The 16,292-nt window shown below is 47.9% G+C and overlaps 2 protein-coding genes and 1 pseudogene across 2 annotated transcripts in view; 2 read left to right on the forward strand and 1 right to left on the reverse strand.

The window, feature by feature from the left end:
• Positions 1-1,944: 1,944 nt before the first annotated feature.
• Positions 1,945-2,063, reverse strand: LOC111731686 (annotated as a pseudogene).
• A 3,378-nt stretch (positions 2,064-5,441) lies between these two features.
• Positions 5,442-15,344, forward strand: CUNH19orf38 (chromosome unknown C19orf38 homolog). Its single transcript, XM_011380299.2, has 7 exons — positions 5,442-6,093; positions 6,915-7,223; positions 9,056-9,145; positions 9,795-9,822; positions 10,564-10,607; positions 11,734-11,771; positions 15,180-15,344. The coding sequence occupies exons 1-7, from the start codon at positions 6,012-6,014 to the stop codon at positions 15,327-15,329; spliced, it is 741 nt and encodes a 246-aa protein (XP_011378601.1). The 5' UTR covers positions 5,442-6,011; the 3' UTR covers positions 15,330-15,344.
• Positions 15,345-15,639: 295 nt separating this feature from the next.
• The window catches only part of CARM1 (coactivator associated arginine methyltransferase 1), a 39,301-nt gene continuing 38,648 nt past the window's right edge, over positions 15,640-16,292 (forward strand). The window contains exon 1 of the mRNA XM_023523345.1: positions 15,640-15,748. Within this exon, the coding sequence (XP_023379113.1) occupies positions 15,655-15,748 (94 nt within the window). The 5' untranslated portion in view covers positions 15,640-15,654. The remainder of the gene's footprint in view (positions 15,749-16,292) is intronic.

A 16,292-nucleotide genomic window follows, 5' to 3' on the forward strand; every position in this document is an offset into this window, starting at 1 on the left:
GTGCCCGAAAAAGTTCAGCCTTTTAGGGTCGTCTTTCTGAAAGGCCTCCAATTCTAGTCTCAATTGCTGGTGAAGGAAAATGATAAAAATAAGTACCATGATGGCGCGTTCTTCTCAGGCAAACGTTAAGACAACTAAGATGGAGGCGGCCGGGTCCTAAAGCACAGCCTGCGGTTTTCCCAGAGTACGCCGCGCGTGTTGACCGTTTGGTGATCCAGTCTGGGTGGAGTCGGGCCAAAATTGTAGGCGGGACGTGGCCCTGCTCGAGACCCTTAGGGCCAACGTATAGAAAGGTTCACATTGAGCGCGGCGGAGACCTTTGCGTATTAACGGGGTCATCGCGTTGCCGCTGGGCTGTGAGCCCTAGTTCCCTTTGCGCCTTAGAACCATTACTCTGTCAGTGTCCTCATCTGTAAGTTGGGAACGATGAGAATCGACTGAAGTGAGGCCTGTCCCATAAGGTTCGGTTTTCCTTGCATAGGGTCAGTAGAGAGGCGTGGCCCCACCCGGTAGCCCAAGGGTCTCAAACTCTGGGGCCAGCAGATAAGCAGAGTGATTGCAGTGGCCCAGGATAAGAAAAACGACAGCCCAGGTGCTTAGAGTCAGCAGAGGAAAGGTGAAGAGTGTGGGCCTAGGAGCCAGGTTTCCTAGTTCAAACCATGCCCTACCCTTTACTTAAGGCAGTCACACTGCTGGGCCTTACCTCATCAGGCCGTTGTGAAGATTAAATGAGATAATGCTTGTTCAGTGCTTGGCACATTTTAGGCCTTCAGTAAATAGCTGTTGTATTCCAGATTTATCATCCAACCATTTAGTCTCTCCCTCAGTCTGGCTTAGAGGATTTGAAAGCGACCTCCCTCGGGGAAGCAGATAAACAAAAGTCATTGAAGAAATGAACTCTGTGTGGCGATTCCGTCTAAACACGAAAAATGTTTAGATAGAACCTTTAAGTCTTTAAAGATAGGCCTGGGAGAGATTGGCACATGGTGACAATTACTTTTCAAATATAGCTGGTGTCTTTCCGTTCCTGTATTTGGAGAACCTGAGGAAGTAACACCACTTTGTAATGTCAAAGTTCATGTACAGTCATGTTTGGGATTTTGCTTCACTCGAAGTTTTTCTATCATTCTGACTCTGCTTGGACATTTCAAAGTAAGTGTGGAGAATGGGTGATTTTTTAAAGTGTTCTTAACGAAGCAAAATTCACATTACATAAAGTTAACCATTTTAATGTGAATAATTCAGTGACATTTAATATGTTCACAGTGTTGTGCATTTTCACCACTGCTACCTACTTCCAAAACATTTTCATCAGCCCAGGAGGAAACCCTGTATCCATTAAACAGTTATTCCTCATTCCCCCTCTCACCCCAGCTTCTGGCAACTGCCAATCTGCCTCTATGGATTTACTGATTCTGGATGTTTCTTATAAGTGGAGTATGTGACCATTCCTGTCTGGCTAATCTCACTTAGCACAATGTTTTGAAGGTTCATCATCATAGCATATATCGGTATTGAATTTCTTGGCCAAATGATATTCCATTATATGGACATATCACCATTTGTTTATCTAGTCATCTGTTGAGGAACATTTGGGCTGTTTCTACATTTTGGCTATTGTAGATAATGCTGCTATTAACATGTGTGTATGTATAGTTGTTTGAGTATCTGCTTTCAATTCTTTGGGGCATATACCTGAGAGTGGAATTTTTGGGTCGTATGGTAATTCTGCATTTAACTTTTTTGAGGAACTGCCAAACTATTCCACAATGGCTGCACCATTTTACGTTCACACCAATCATGTATGAGGGTTCCAGTTTCTCCACATCCTTGTCAACACTGGTTCTTTTTAATTTTATTTTTTAGGCGAGGCAACCCTTGGTTGACCTCACAGATTGCAAAGATCTTGTCAGCTTACAATCCCTTATTCTTTTATTTTTTTTATGCCTACAGCACCTGGTCTTCCTAGGTGGTCTACCATCCCAGTACTAACCAGGCCTGGCCCTGCTTAGCTTCTAAGATCAGATGGAATTGGGCTTGTTCAGGGTAGCATTGGCGTAGACAACACTGGTTATTTTCTATTTTAATTTTATTATAGCCATTCTAATGGGTGTGAAGTGATGTCTCATTGTGCTTTTCATTTGCATTTCCCTAGTGATGTTGAGCATCCTGTTTGGCCGTTTGTGTATCTTCTTTGGAGAAATGTCTAGTTAAGTTTTTTGCTCATTTTAAAATCAGGTTGTTATAAGAGTTAACTATATATTGTGGAGAGAAAAGGAAGAAAAAGAAACAGTGGAAAACCTTTCCCACTCTGCAGATCTATGAAGTGTTCCTTCACTTTGCCAGGGCGTTTCCAACTCTGCCTTAGCCTTTGCTTCCTGTTTGCGCTGAACCTAGAGATCAACCAGAAGTGAAAGCTTATCTTCCTGAGCATTTGTCCTGTCCTGGACATGTATGTTGCTTTCTAAATTCCCTGGTATATATAGGTGCTTTCGAATGCTCTAATAACCCAAAACAGCTCTCACTCCAGCTTTTCCTCACGGCTCTTGGCATATCTATCATTGTTCTCAGTTGTAATCTTTTGCCCCAGGCAGCTGTGGGTCTTCCTTTGCCTTACAGTGTCTTCTAGGAGTGCATTCTGAGTCAGACAAGTATCTGGAGTCATTCCTGCAGGTAGCCCTGAGATATGTCAGAACAGGCAGACACAATACCATCAGATTGAGGGCTGCTGTGCTCTCTCAGGAACCAGAGACCAGACCCCTATATTGGGGACACAGGCTGCTATGAAGACACAGGTCTTCAAGATCTGCCATGCTGGGGAAGGAGATGAGGGAAGGGCAGGGGAAACACCAGAAAGCTTTCCTGCCATGTTCACCTTGCCTTTTTCCTCATTGAGCCTTTGCTTGGTTGGCATAAACCTTTGGCTCCTTTCCAGAGTTCAGATAAAGTTGATCCTGTTTGTGCTTCATTGGTCAATGTTTCTGGAGCAACGGGCCCTTGAAGCTACTGACTCCTCCATTTCCACTGGCATCTGGGGCTTGATGGGTGATTCTTATTTCTCTTGATTAAACAAAAATTAAAACTTTTCCTCCTCCCCCATTTTCAACAAATATTTACCGAAGTTTGACCCTGTCAATAAAAAAACCCTGTCCATGTCCTTGTGGAGCTGTCATCTTAGTGTCACTCCAAGATGATTTCAGGTAGTCATAGGCACTAAGAAGTAAAATGTCAGGTTATAGGTAGGGTGGCTCATTTAGCCTGGGTGGCATCAGGGAAGGCCTCCCTGAAGAGGTGGCATTGGAACTCAGACTTGAAATAGAAGGGACAGGAGGAGGTGAACAGAGAGAATAGTGCCCTGAGGTCAGAAGGCACTGAGAAGTTTCAAGGGGCAGACAGGAGGTAAAGGGGCAATGGGGGTGAGAGGAGTAATTTGAAAAGGGATGGGAGCAGTCAGCACAGGCCACATCATGTAGGGTCCCTCTTCCCTTTGTAGTGTTGGCCTAGAATCTTAGCCTGGGGTTCTTACAACAAGGGGGAGTTTGCAAACGGGCTTCTGGAGGTCAGGGATCCCCTGAGATTATAATCAAAAGATTCCAAGAGTGTGCTTGGGCAGTCTTTGTATGCTCCCCACCGGAGTTGTTCTCCATCCTTCCCTGCACCACTCCAGGCCCTTGGAGGTTGATCTCTGTACACTGGCTCAACCTGGCAGGAGATCCAAGGCCTGGAGGAGAGGAAGGTTTAGATATAAATCTGCTGGCTCCCACCTTGTTGATCTGCGTATCTCTACCAAAGCCTGCGACTCCAGCACTCTCCCCAATAACTTCAGGTCTGGGCTGGTAACAGCTCCCAGATCCCCAATAGTCACCATTCCTTGGTGACTCCTCAGGGCAATAGCTGCGGGACAGCTGACCAATACGGGCTTGTGTGGCTGTTTTTCTGAACTCAGAATTCCAGGTTACAGATTCTTATACCATATTAAATGCTCCCAGGATGAAGTCCTTACATACATCAGGGCCTTTCCTATATATTTTTCTCTCTCCCTAGAATGCCCTTCTTCTGTCTCCTTCTCAGGCTTTTTGAGTCAGTTATCTGGAAGGAATCTCCCAACTTTCTCTCTTACACACATAGGAGAGAGCCACAAAGATAGACTGAATGAGTGTTTTTTGGCTTTCAGGTCAGACAATCAAGAGATATTTATGGTTCACCATGTGCCAAGCACTGTGGTGGGCATCACAGGAGACAGCAAGGACCCCATTCTGTGCTTCTGGAGGGAGATGACTGAATGAATTCAATCAATTCAAGCATGTTCTGTGAACCACTTCGGCCTCATCTAATTGAGATTTACAAAATATTATATCAAACAACTGCACATAAAATATGAATCAGGATATGGTGGGCCATTAAAAAATCAGATTTCAAAGGCTTGAAATTATATGGAGTATATTCTCTGACCACAAGAGTTAAATTAAAAACCACTAACAGTAAGTTATCGAAAAGGCCCAAATATTTATAAATTAAGCAACACATTTCTAAATAACTTATGGATCATAGAAAAAATTCACAAAGGAAATAAAATTCTTAACAATAATAATGAAGCACAATATGTCAAAATGTGTGAGATATAAAGCAGTGCTTAGAGGGAAATGTATAGATATAAATGCTTATATTAGAAGATAAATTTTTAAGAAGCTAGTAAAAGAAGAGACACTTAGACACAAGATAAATAGAAGAAAGAAAGATAAGACCCAAAAACAAAGAAATAGAAAACAGAAAATAGAGAAAAACAACAAAGTCAAAAGTTAGTACTTGGAAAAGGTTAATAAAACTGACTAACCCTTAGCAAGACTAATCAAGGAGAAAAAGAGAGAAAACAAATTGCCATCATCAGACATGAAAGAGGGGACATCACTACGGACTTTACAGACATTAAAAGGATGACAAGGGACTATGAACAGCTCTATACCAATCAGTTCAATAACTTAGATGAAATAGACAAATTCCTTGGAAATAACAAGCATGCTAATTGTAATAAAAGAAAATTACAAGGCACTATGAAAGAAGCAAGGGGATTCTTCCAAGTCCAGAAGGATCTGGAAAGATTTCCCAGAAGTAATATTTACACAGATACCTGAAGGAGAAGTGTGATTTGATCAGAATGATAGAATTGTGTCCCAGGCAAGGGAAATGGCACATGCAAAAGCCCTGAGGTTGAAGTGCACTTCACATGCCCAAAGGAAAAAGTCTAATGACCCTTTTTGGTGTTTGATGACCACAGGCTTACATCTTTCGTGAGGGGAACCTCCAGGTGGACCTGCTTGATTTGAACCGAAACAGAGAACAAACGAAACCTGCTGGTCAGATAGACCTGTAGAAGTTTCTGGGATGTAAATGGGAGGCAATCTATCCTGCAATGTATAAAACTGCCTCAGTTCTGGAGCTAGTGTTTTGCCTACCTGGTGAAGCTCCTGAGCCTTTTCTTCCTTGTGGCTTCACTTGGAGAGTACTCCCACCCCACTAGGCATTGCACCTCATACCGTGGGTTCTTTGAATCTTCTGTCTGCTCCTCTTAGCTCCATTCTACGGGCAGCAAGATGAGGCTTCAAAGAAGGACCATGTCTTGCCTGAGGTCACAGAGGTCAAGCCCTAACCACCATGCCCTACCACTCTGTGCCCAACATGTGTATCAACTTTGGCACTGGTCAGGCTGCGGTGTGTGTCTGCGGTATGAGTTTCCCAAGCAGCCCACAGTCCTTACCCTTCCTCATACCCAGGAGTCTTCTCAGTGTTAGAAAAACTAAACACCCCCAACCATCTTATCTGTTTGTCCCTCCAACCACGGCACAGAGAGATGCCAGGGTCTGATGTGCGCCCATGGAAGGGGTGGGGAGAAGAGAGAGTCCCTTTCAGCACCCGAATCTGTACGCAACTTCCTGCCAGTGAGGAAACACTTGACTCAAATTGGCCCAGCTTCTCCTTTCCCTTCTCTGGCCTCACAGGAGGGGTTGTGAGCCATGGGCCATGCTGGCCTCAGCCAGATTGCCTGGCCTAACGCAGGAGGAGTGATGCCCTGGACCGTCCTGCTCTTTGCAGCCGGTGAGCCTGACACCCCTGCACCACCCCTGCACTGCTTCACCCACCCCCCACCCCCACATCCACCCACCTGGCCTGGCCTCTGCTCTGGGACAGAAACCAGTGCAGGGTTGCCCTCTCCAGGTACTAGAGGAGGCTGAGCCCTCACAGATTTGCCCCAGAGCCTTGGAAATGCCCCAAGAGAATGGCTTTCTCTTTTGGGCTCCTCATTACTCCCACATCATGGGTATCAGAAATGTCACCTCACTGGAGACAGCAGTGCCCACACCCCATGACTCAGCCTGCTTGGCCTCTGCGGCTCCCCGCTCCAGGGCCAGGAAAGCAGATCTGCTGGGGGATAAGGGGAAGGCTTGTGTAAACCTCACCTGAGCTAGACACTCTGCTCAGGAGCCTCGGGTAGCTGGCCCTCCTGCACAAAACCAAACCCTGACATTCATATTCCTCGCCGCAGCCCGGGAAGAGAGATGGAATCCCCTCTGTCTTCCCCTTCTCCTGCTCTCCCCCTCTCTCATTCCCTCCAGCCACTCTGGCCTCCTTGAATGTCCCACACAGCTTTTGTCCATGCTGTCCCCTCTGCCTGGAAGGCTTTCTTCAAGCTGTGTAACAACCTTGCTATTATAATAACATGACTCAAATCCAGAGACCCTTCACCATGTGCTAAACACTTGATTCCCTCAACATTGCAATGGGGTAGGGATGACTAGTCTCCAGGAGTACATAAAAACCAAGGCCCAGAGAGGGTGAGCCACTTACTCAAGGATACAGCCATGTCGACCTCCGCTCTAACTGCCCACCCACTCGACCTCCCTTATTCTGCATTGCAGGCTCCATGGCGATCCAAGCACCGTCCATCCTACTGGTGCCCCCATACCCCAGCAGTCAAGAGGCCCCCGTCTACATTGAATGCAAGGCCCCCAGGGGCTTCCTAGGGGCCAATTTCACATTGTACCAAGGGGAGCATGTGGTCCAGCTCATGCAGGCCCCTCCAGACCAGCACAGGGTCACCTTCGAATTGAGTGGCGGCAGCTGGAAGGCGGCAGGGAGGACATTCCACTGCCAGTACAGCGTGCTGGGCGAGCACAGACAACCTCAGTTGTCGGACCTCAGTGAGCCCGTGTACATCTCCTTCCCAGGTAAGGCCCTCCCATCAGCCCTCACTCTGGAAGCTGTCACAGGATGAGCCAGGCTTCCAAGCTGTCAGGACTTATTCACCTTTCCTTATTTAATCCTCACAGTCACCTCATGCAACAGGTACAGCAATTCTCCTCCTTTTGCAGATAAGGAAATCAAGACAGGAGAGATGAAAGGACTTGCATAAGTCACACAGCTAGCAGGCGACAGATCTGAGATTCAATCAGCCTCCAGAGTCCAGGCATTAAACCCCCGTGCTCTGCTGCCCCCTCCCCTCCTGACCACATAACATTTTTGAGCAGCTGCTACACTCCAGACACTGTCCTTAGCAGTACAGGTTCAGCAGTAAATGAAACAGACAATATCCCTGCCCTCACAGCTGATGGTCCGAGGGGAATGGGACAGACAAAAAAACGGGGAGTCCAATGAATATCCAGTCTGCCATCAGGAGCACAAGTAATGTGCCAAGGCTGAAATACAGTCTGGTGAAGGGTGTCATCTTAAATACATGGAGAGTGGCCAGGGAAGACCTCTCTGAGGAGGTGATGTTTGAGCAAACTCCTGAAGGAAATGGAGCCAGCTCTGTGGGTATCTGGGGCAGGAGGGTTCAAGGAGGAAGGAGCAGGCTGTGCAAAGGCCCTGAGGCTGGAGTGCACGTGGTATGTTTGAAAAACATGGAGGCAGGAGGAAAGTGGGGTGAGACAAGGGCAAGAAGGTGGCAAAAAGGATCACGCAGGGCCTTGTGGCTACAGCAAGGACTCTGGCTTTTTTTCGGAATGAGACAGAGTTGGAAGAGACCTGCTGTCTTTCGGTGGTCTTTCCAGGACAGGGGGTGGGTGTGGGCTCTGGATCAAGGAGCAGGAGGGAGGGAGGAGCCTCCAGGTGGAGCCTCCAAGTGGAGCAATCCAAACTTCCTAGCTGCAAAGAGAATTTTGTTGCCAGCAGAGGCTCACATGTTGTGGTGACAGAACAGTCTCTGTATCCTCCCTGGCCCCAAGTTCCACTATCAAAGGCCCCTTCTTTCACCTTGGTTCTGTGGTCTCCAAGTGCGGGAGGTGACAACCCTTTTCTTGCCCCAGATGAATGAATGAACAAGGGCTAACACTGTGAGAATACCAAGTGTGTGTCTCTCCTTCTCCCTCCTGGCTTAGCTAGAGCTTTCTGCTTCTATGGCTAACCTCTGCGTGGGTCTTGGGGTCCCTGGTGTGGCTGGGGGTGGATATCCTTTGATCCCCTGGTAGCCAGGCTGAAGCCAGCAGGACTTTTCAGGCCACAAGTAACTGAAAACTTGACTCGAACTGGCTTCAACAACAAAAGAGGAATTGTTGGTTCACTGAACTGAAGTCAGTTCACAGCACTGACTTCAGGCATGGCTGGATCCAGGTGCCCAAAGGTGTCGGGAATTATTTGCCACCTCTCAATTCTGCTTTCTTCTGTGGCTTATTCTCAGGCAAGCCTTGCCTGCCATGGTGGCAAAATTGTGCCCAGCAGCTCCAGATGTATATCCTAACAATTTGGTAATATTGGCCAGGGTAGTAAACCTCTCTTTCCAGGGGCTTATCCAAAGTCCCAGAATTAGCTCTCATTCGCTCATCTTGGGTCACATGCCCATTCCTGAACCAATCACAAGGGCCAGTGGGAGGAAATATGCTAAATGGCTAGACCCAAAGTTTGCTGGGTCCCTAGGGTCCAGCTGCATCCAAGCCAGATAGTTGGGGGTTATAGGAGGTAGGCTGGCTCCCCCAAGATAACCTGGAGGAATGGTAGCTGTCCCACCTCCTTCCTGTCGCAACTCCATGAGCTGTCCACTCTCTCTTTTCCCATTTTCCTCTAGTGCCCACTTGGATCCTGGCATTATCATTGAGCCTGTCTGGAGTCTTCCTCATTGCTGGGATGATGGCCATTGCCATGTTGATCAGGAAAGGTAACAGCAGGCAAAGAAAGCATGATCTATGGGCTTTGGCATGCCACCCCCCGGAACGTGTAAACGTGCTCCCAGTCACACCTATTGTTTAGGAGCGTGGAGTTGGGAGGTTTTACTCCAAAACTTAGCAGTGAAGAACCTTCCAGAAGTATGATGATGGTGGTAGGCAGAGGAAAGTGATACACACACACACACACACACACATATATTATTGTGGTAAAATATACATGACACAAAATTTACCCTTTTAATCCTTTTTAAGTGTCCAGCTCAGTGGCGTTAAGCATATTCACATTATCGTGCAGCCATGACCACCATCCATCTCTAGGACTCTGTCATCTTCCCAAACTGAAACTCTGCCTCCATTAAACACTAACTCCCCATCCTCCTCCTCCAGCCCTGGATACCCACTGAAATGAATATTAAAAAATTGTTTTTTGTGTGTGTTTGCACCTTGTATGAAGTTTTTACCAACACATATTACTCATGTACTTGGAGAAGATAAATATTTGCAGTAGCTCTCGGGAGAGAAGGCAAAGCTGGGTTGCAAATGTCTCAGGGGGCTTTTGATTTCCTGGCTTTCACACAGGATGCACACAGGACCAAAATCTAACAAATGCTTTTTTTTTTTTTTTTTTTTTGTCCCCAGTTAAAGTAAAACAATTGCAGAAGAAAAGGTGAGACCATCCCTGGAGACCCTCAGAAGGTGGTTTGGGGGAAAAGAAATACTCAGTTACAGGGCAGGAGTTCCTGATAAGTGTTTGGGATGCTAAGAGCTGGCCAGGTTCTGGGAACAGAAGGGCACCTCCCTAGCTGGGTGGGAGCGCCGCTCCAAACAGCACCCTCTGAAGGGCAGGCTGCTTAATAGGAACAGGTGTGCGGGGCACTGCCCTAGGAGATGCTGCAGCTGGAACTCCTGTAAGCTCGTAGCAGCCCTGGAAGTGGGCACTGTAAATTGCCCCATTTTACAGACGAGGTGACAGGCACAGCACTCAGTCACACAGGGAGCAAATGGCTGTGGCTCCTGCACATCCTTTTACTGCTGGCTGCCAGAAATTGTCTAATCACTCTAGGAATCTACAGTGGGGGGAGGTGAGTGGCATCCCCTGGGGTTGTGCAGTGCCCAGTCTGATGCCCTGGTTCCTGGACACCAGGATGTCCTAGCTGGGTGTGGCCTCGGTTTCTGCCCTCTGAGAGAAGAGGGACACCCTGCTGCCTAGTGGCAGAGAGGTCACAGCAGCCCTGGGATCTAATCCTGACTTCATCTGGCTTGTGGGGTTCCTACAAGAGAATTTTCATCTGAGAAGATTTAGGGAGGTTTCGAGGGTGGATGGGGAGTGAAGGTCAAGTCGGGAGCCTGGAACAAGCCTCCTGCCTGAGATAAGCAAGTCATCACTCTTTTCCAAACCCCTTTGCAGAGAGCGAGCATCGTGCTGGGCCCAGATTGACTTCACCACCACAGGTCTGTGCCTCCTCCTCGCTCCTGTTCTCTCCTACCCTCCGGCGGGGTCACTCCCTCAGAATGCCATCGGGCCTCACTGCTGACTACTGAACCCCTTCCGGGGCCGATCATTTCTCTTAGGATCAAAAACACACCCTTCTCCCTTCCTCGCTCCCCTCCAGCTCTAGGTTTCATCTCTCACCTTCTCTCCTTGCCCACTCCTCAGGCCTTCCACACACTCTGCCCTCTGCCTAGAGTACTCTTCTTTCTTCCAGTCTCAGTCTGAAAGTCACTTCCTCCGGGAAGCCTTCCCTGACTCCCTAGACAGGATCTGCACTTTCTGCTTACATGCCCCTGGCAGGCACCCTGTCATTCTTCCTACCCTTCAGTAGAAACACAGTCGAGTAATCGTTGCCTGTTGTGTATGTAATATTTGCCTCCACCGCTGGACGGTCAGCTCCAGGGGGAACGGACTGTGTCTGTCTTGTCCACTGGAGCATGCGGGTGCTTTCACAGTGCAGGGCAGGGTCCTTAAATGGAGCTTCACTTGTGGTCCAAATGTGTCATTCTGCTGGCTTCCACCAGGGGGCGAGGAGCAGCCAGTCCGTGATATGAGATGCTCAGGAAGGGCCCCAAACAGGAAAGTCTGTTCTGTATTTCCCTCACTCTCCCACGTATATGTTGAGCACCCACTATGTGTCGAGATATGGGGTCTCTGTCGATGACCAAGACAGAGGTGGTCTCTGTCCACAAGCCTACATTCCAGTGGGGAAGCAACTGATGGACATCTGGACTTGTCTGGAGCTAGGCGGTGGTTCCCCCAAAGAAGTGATGTGTAAGACATGCAGGAGGCGCTTTGGGGAGAGCTTAGGGTGGTGTTCCAGAAAGCGGGAGTTGAGATGAGGGACCCATTTTCTGGAAGACAGCGAGAAGCTGCTGAAGGAGGGCTAGGAGCGGAAGAGGAACATGATGCAATTTTCTGTTGTAAATGGTTCACCCTGCAGAATGGGCTGGAAGGGAGCAAAGAAGATGCTGGGAGGTGGACCCGCATCAAGGTTGACATTGGGCCGCTGGGCTTGGAAGAGGGCAGTGAGCAGGGAATTTAAACTGGTCCCAGTCTTGGTTTTCCTTTCTCTTTCTCTTTCAGATATGTCATTCGATAACTCGCTGTTTACCATCCCTACCGTAAGTCATTTCATTTCTTGATCCCGGGTTTCTGCTGACTGTCCTAACCCTAGGGAGGTGGGGGTCTCTGAGCTTCGGGAGTCTGGGAAAACCCCAGAATCACTGAGCAGAGATTTGTTTGTGAGCTGAAAGTTGGCTCTGAGAGGTCCTAGGGGATTGGAGGTGGCCACATCCAGGCCTTCATGTGGCAATGGGCCGGCCACACCCTGGAGGTGCTTGCTGTCGGGTTCAGCGCTGCCTTTGCATTTAGTCAGGCCAACTTCCCAGAATGGTGACAGAGGGGACTCAGGGTGACCCGGTAGCTTTTGTGGGGTCGTGAAACCTTGTGACAATCCGATTAATTAAGTACATTTAAATCATTGTGCAACCATCACCACCATCCCTCTCTTGGTATAAATAAAAGCCTCTTTTTGTGTTCACTTTCCAGAACTTTAGCTTAAATGTCCCAGTCATGTGTTTCTCTTTTAGTGGGGAAGGTCTCACTGCACACACACCCCTTATCAGGGGGTGTTGCTCCCTCAGAGCATACATATCCGGGCTGGGATTTGATCCCAGATCTATAGGACTCTTCTGCATCTTGCTTCTTGGGGTGGTCTTGGTCTTTGTACTTTATTACTTTATTTTTCTTTTCACTAAATTAGAGATATCTGAGCCATGGACACCATGGATCAAAAAAATGTTCAGCCATTCCTCTCTACACGGAGAGGGGTACAGGTCAGGGGTGCAGGTATCTCCACTTGAGGTGGCCTCAGATGTCCTATTTGGACAAGTGGATGCTTCAGGACTGCCATCAGGGCACCTGGGGCAGAGTAGGTCTGCAAGGGGCATCGTGATGGGGAATGCAGGTGGTGGGGGGGAAGGATTAAATTGGTCAACACACCCTTCCTGGGTGTCTGGATAAGAACAAGACAAGGCAATCACTCCCTCAGAGCTTCTTAATCCTATGGCGGGAGACAGACGATGCCACATGGGCAAGGAGTGACCAAGAAGCCCACTTCTCACTTAGATAAGAGATCCAAAACATCTCAGAGAAGGGAGACAGGCAGGAAGGAGGTAGTTGCAGAATATTGATCCAGGCTCCAGACACGTTCTTGGCACGGCCCACATAACGGGGGTGGAGCAAGTGAAGAGTCGAGGGGGTCCCCTGGCTAGAACTTTGACTTTTACCCAAGTGAGGTGGAAGCCATGGAGGGTTCAGAGCAGAGGAGGGACATAACCTAGTCAGGTGCTCACAGGCGTCCTCTGGCGGCTGCGCGGAGGACAGACTTGGGGGGTGCAAATAAACTGTACTGGTCCAAGTACGTGAAATGGTTTGGTCCAGCGTATTGGCAGCAGAGATGCAAGAAGCAAACAGATGCAGGTCAGGTAGATTCAGCAGATAGGAAATACCGTACTGATTTTGGATTAGAGAAGAAAGAGGCATGGAGGAGTCCTGGAGAGGGGCAGGCTTGAGGGAACAAGGGACGGGCTATTCGACAGGAGAATAGCCCAAGAGAAGATGGAGACATGAGTCTGGAGTTTCGGAGAGAAGAGCAGGGAAGTTTAAACTGGTTTCCTGTCACTGGTATACAGATGGTGGCAAGGAGGAAGCTTGGCACTGGGCTGTTCAACCCTCTGAGGTCTCTGCTCAGAAAGCAAACCTGTGTTGTTAAGAAAAAGCCAGTAGGCAGGGCACGTTCTAAAGTTCTAAAACTTTTGGTGAGAAGCCACAAGGCTCAAGGCACCAGCCTGGTGATTTTTCCTTTTTTAAAAAGATATTTAAAATGAAGCAATGGGAAACAGAAAAACAACTTATTTTTCAGTATATTAGTCTTGGTAATACATATATACATAATACATATACATAAAAATACACATATATATGTATTTTTTTAATTAAAAAATTTTTGAACATGAAATACATCCATATGTCAAATTATATATACATAGTAGTATTTTCTTCTATCATTTAAACCTCTTCCACCCACTGGTCTCCCTCTCTACACACACAAAGGTAACCACTGTTAGAAGCTTCTTGCAAAATGCAAGCAAAGGTGAAAATAGCAAATCTGTACATTCACCGTTTTCAATACAAACGGTAGCATGCTATCCACACTGCTGTGCATGGTGCCTCTTTTCCTTAACAGTAAATTCTAGTGATCTTTTCTAGTTTTATTTTTTTTTCTAATTGTGGTAAAACAGACATAACAAAATGTACCATTGTAACCATTTTTAGGTGTGGCATCAAGTACATTCAAGTTGTTGTGCAGCCATCACCACCATTTATCTCCAGGCTTTGTCTTGGAAAATTGAAACTCTGTACCACTATATACTAACTCCTCGGTCTTCCCTCCCCCTAGCCCCTGGCAGCCACCATTCTACTTTCTGTCTCTGTAGATCTGCCTTTTCCAGACATTTTATATAGAAATGACACCATGTAACGTTCATCCTTTTATGTCTGGTTTACTTCACTTAGCACAATATCTTCAAGGTTCATTCATGTTGTAACATGCATCATAATTTCCTTCCTTTTAAAAGCAGAATAATATTCCATTGTATGTATACTCCACATTTTGTTTATCCAGGCACTCATAGATGGACATTTGGGTTGCTTCCACCTTTTGGCTATTGTGAATAATGTGAATAATGCTGCTAGGAACATGGGTGTGCAAGCATCTGTTCAAGTCCTTGCCTTCAATTCTAGTTTCTTTTTGAAGTGTTAGAAAGCTGTGCTGTTGGCTGAAATGAAAATGAAGCAGCTGTCAGGTCTCTAGCTTGTACTGTGTTACTCTACTGAGGGTCTGATACTTACTTTGTAACACCCTATGAGATGTGGCTTTTTTTTTTTTTAAACAAACAAGAAGACAGAAGCTGTCTATGGGCCTTACTAGGGTCACTCAGCTAGAGGAAAGCAAGACCTGGAGTGGCTTCAGTTTTAGCAAGCTCATCTCTTTATGACTGACGTTTGGGGCAGGAGCCTTCAATGTAGACCTTTGAGGAAAGTTTTGAGGGAGCCCAGAATGGGAGGGAAGGAGATAATAGTAATAGCTTTGTTCACTTAAACATTTAGCACTTATAATAGGCCAGATGCTTTAACCATTTAATATCTTTATGCTTCATAGCAACCCCAGGAGGGGGTTACTAGCATGCTCCCCATTGTGCTAAAGGTGAAACTGAGCACAGAGGTGTTAAGTCACTCTACTGAGGTCACGCCATGAGGAAGTGCTAGAGTTGGGATTTGAACCCAGGTCCCCAGTTCAGAAGAGAGGAAGGCAAGAGGTCAGAAGGCAGATCAGTGCCCTGAAACTATGGGGATTTGTGTATGTGGGGTGACCTGATGGATTGGGGAGTCTCAGGCTCAGAATGTGGGGAAACCCTAGACCCTAAAACCTCAAATCACCCAGTTCTATTTTTCTTCCACGAACAAAGAAAATGACCTCAGAAGGAGATGTAGCCACCCTGGATGCTCGTTCAGGCTCTACTGCAACCTCTGACAACTCCCAGCCCCGGAAGAGGCCTACCTCCACATCATCCTTGCCTGAGCCCCCTGAATTCAGCACCTTCCGGGCCTGCCAGTGAGGCTGAGGATTCGCCCCGACACCCGTCTGAATGCTCTGCCCTCCATTCAGCCTTCTCACGTGAACTGGTCAGGCTGTGGGATCCCAAGGTCTTTTCAGCTACTCTGGGAGTTTCCAGCTGCTGCTTTCTCAGGGAACTGAACAGAGACAAAGGGACACCTGGGCTTGGGACCTTCCTCACAGAGGAGCAGGTGTGGGAGAGGGGCTGCAGGCATTGGTTCGGAGGCTGGACAGAAAGCTGGAAGGCTCTCTTTGGATTCTCAACTTCTCAGATCATCAGGGAAGGAGATGTTAGCGTCCCTTCTGGACCCCAGCTGGGCCACAAGATGTCTGAGCTCTCTGCACACCCTGTTTCCTCCTCCCTTGCCACACCTGACTTGGCCGACCCAACTGGGTTTTTGGAGCACAGGGTACCTGGGGGTATGTTCTGTGTGTCTGCCTTGCTATCATGCCCAAGTTATTAATTATAGCACATGTTGAGCTGTTCCCAAGGCCTCTGTGGAATGTAATCCTTCAAGCCCTGGACTTCTGGGGTCCAATCGCTGGATGCCTGGTGGGTTTGAGGAGTACCCCTCAACTGCAGGTGGCAGGATGGTGTGTGGGTAGGCCCATGGGAGTGCTCGGAGGGTACAGTGCCATGTGGCGTCTCTGCTTAAGTCTCCGCATTGGTGAGTACAGGAGATGGAATGATGGGTTCTGGGGGCAGAGGGACACTGGGCAGAATTAGTAAATGAGGAGGTACAGGGAAGGGTGCGAGCTGGGGAAGATGGGACGTACTGCAAGCTTCTTTGGCTCCCCCAAAACTAGAACTGTTTTTCCAGCCGGGTGGGCTGGGGGTGGCAGGTGGGAAGCCACAGGCTGGGGGCGTGTCCCAGGCCCTGGCCCCGCCGCTCACCCCTGGTCTTCCCAGGAGCCTAAAGCCTTACAAAGCGAGGCCCAGTTGGAGGGAGCAGGACCGGCATAC

This window comes from Pteropus vampyrus, unplaced genomic scaffold (genome assembly GCF_000151845.1).
Source record: "Pteropus vampyrus isolate Shadow unplaced genomic scaffold, Pvam_2.0 Scaffold391, whole genome shotgun sequence".
Classification (NCBI taxonomy): domain Eukaryota; kingdom Metazoa; phylum Chordata; class Mammalia; order Chiroptera; family Pteropodidae; genus Pteropus; species Pteropus vampyrus.

What these genes read in the sequence shown, in the direction of transcription:
- CUNH19orf38 (XM_011380299.2), top strand. Translation starts at nt 6,012, where the DNA reads ATGGGCCATGCTGGCCTCAGCCAGATTGCCTGGCCTAACGCAGGAGGA. An exon ending in CGTGTACATCTCCTTCCCAG is followed by an intron (nt 7,224 to 9,055) that starts GTAAGGCCCTCC and finishes ATTTTCCTCTAG; the next exon opens with TGCCCACTTGGATCCTGGCA. An exon ending in AAACAATTGCAGAAGAAAAG is followed by an intron (nt 9,823 to 10,563) that starts GTGAGACCATCC and finishes ACCCCTTTGCAG; the next exon opens with AGAGCGAGCATCGTGCTGGG.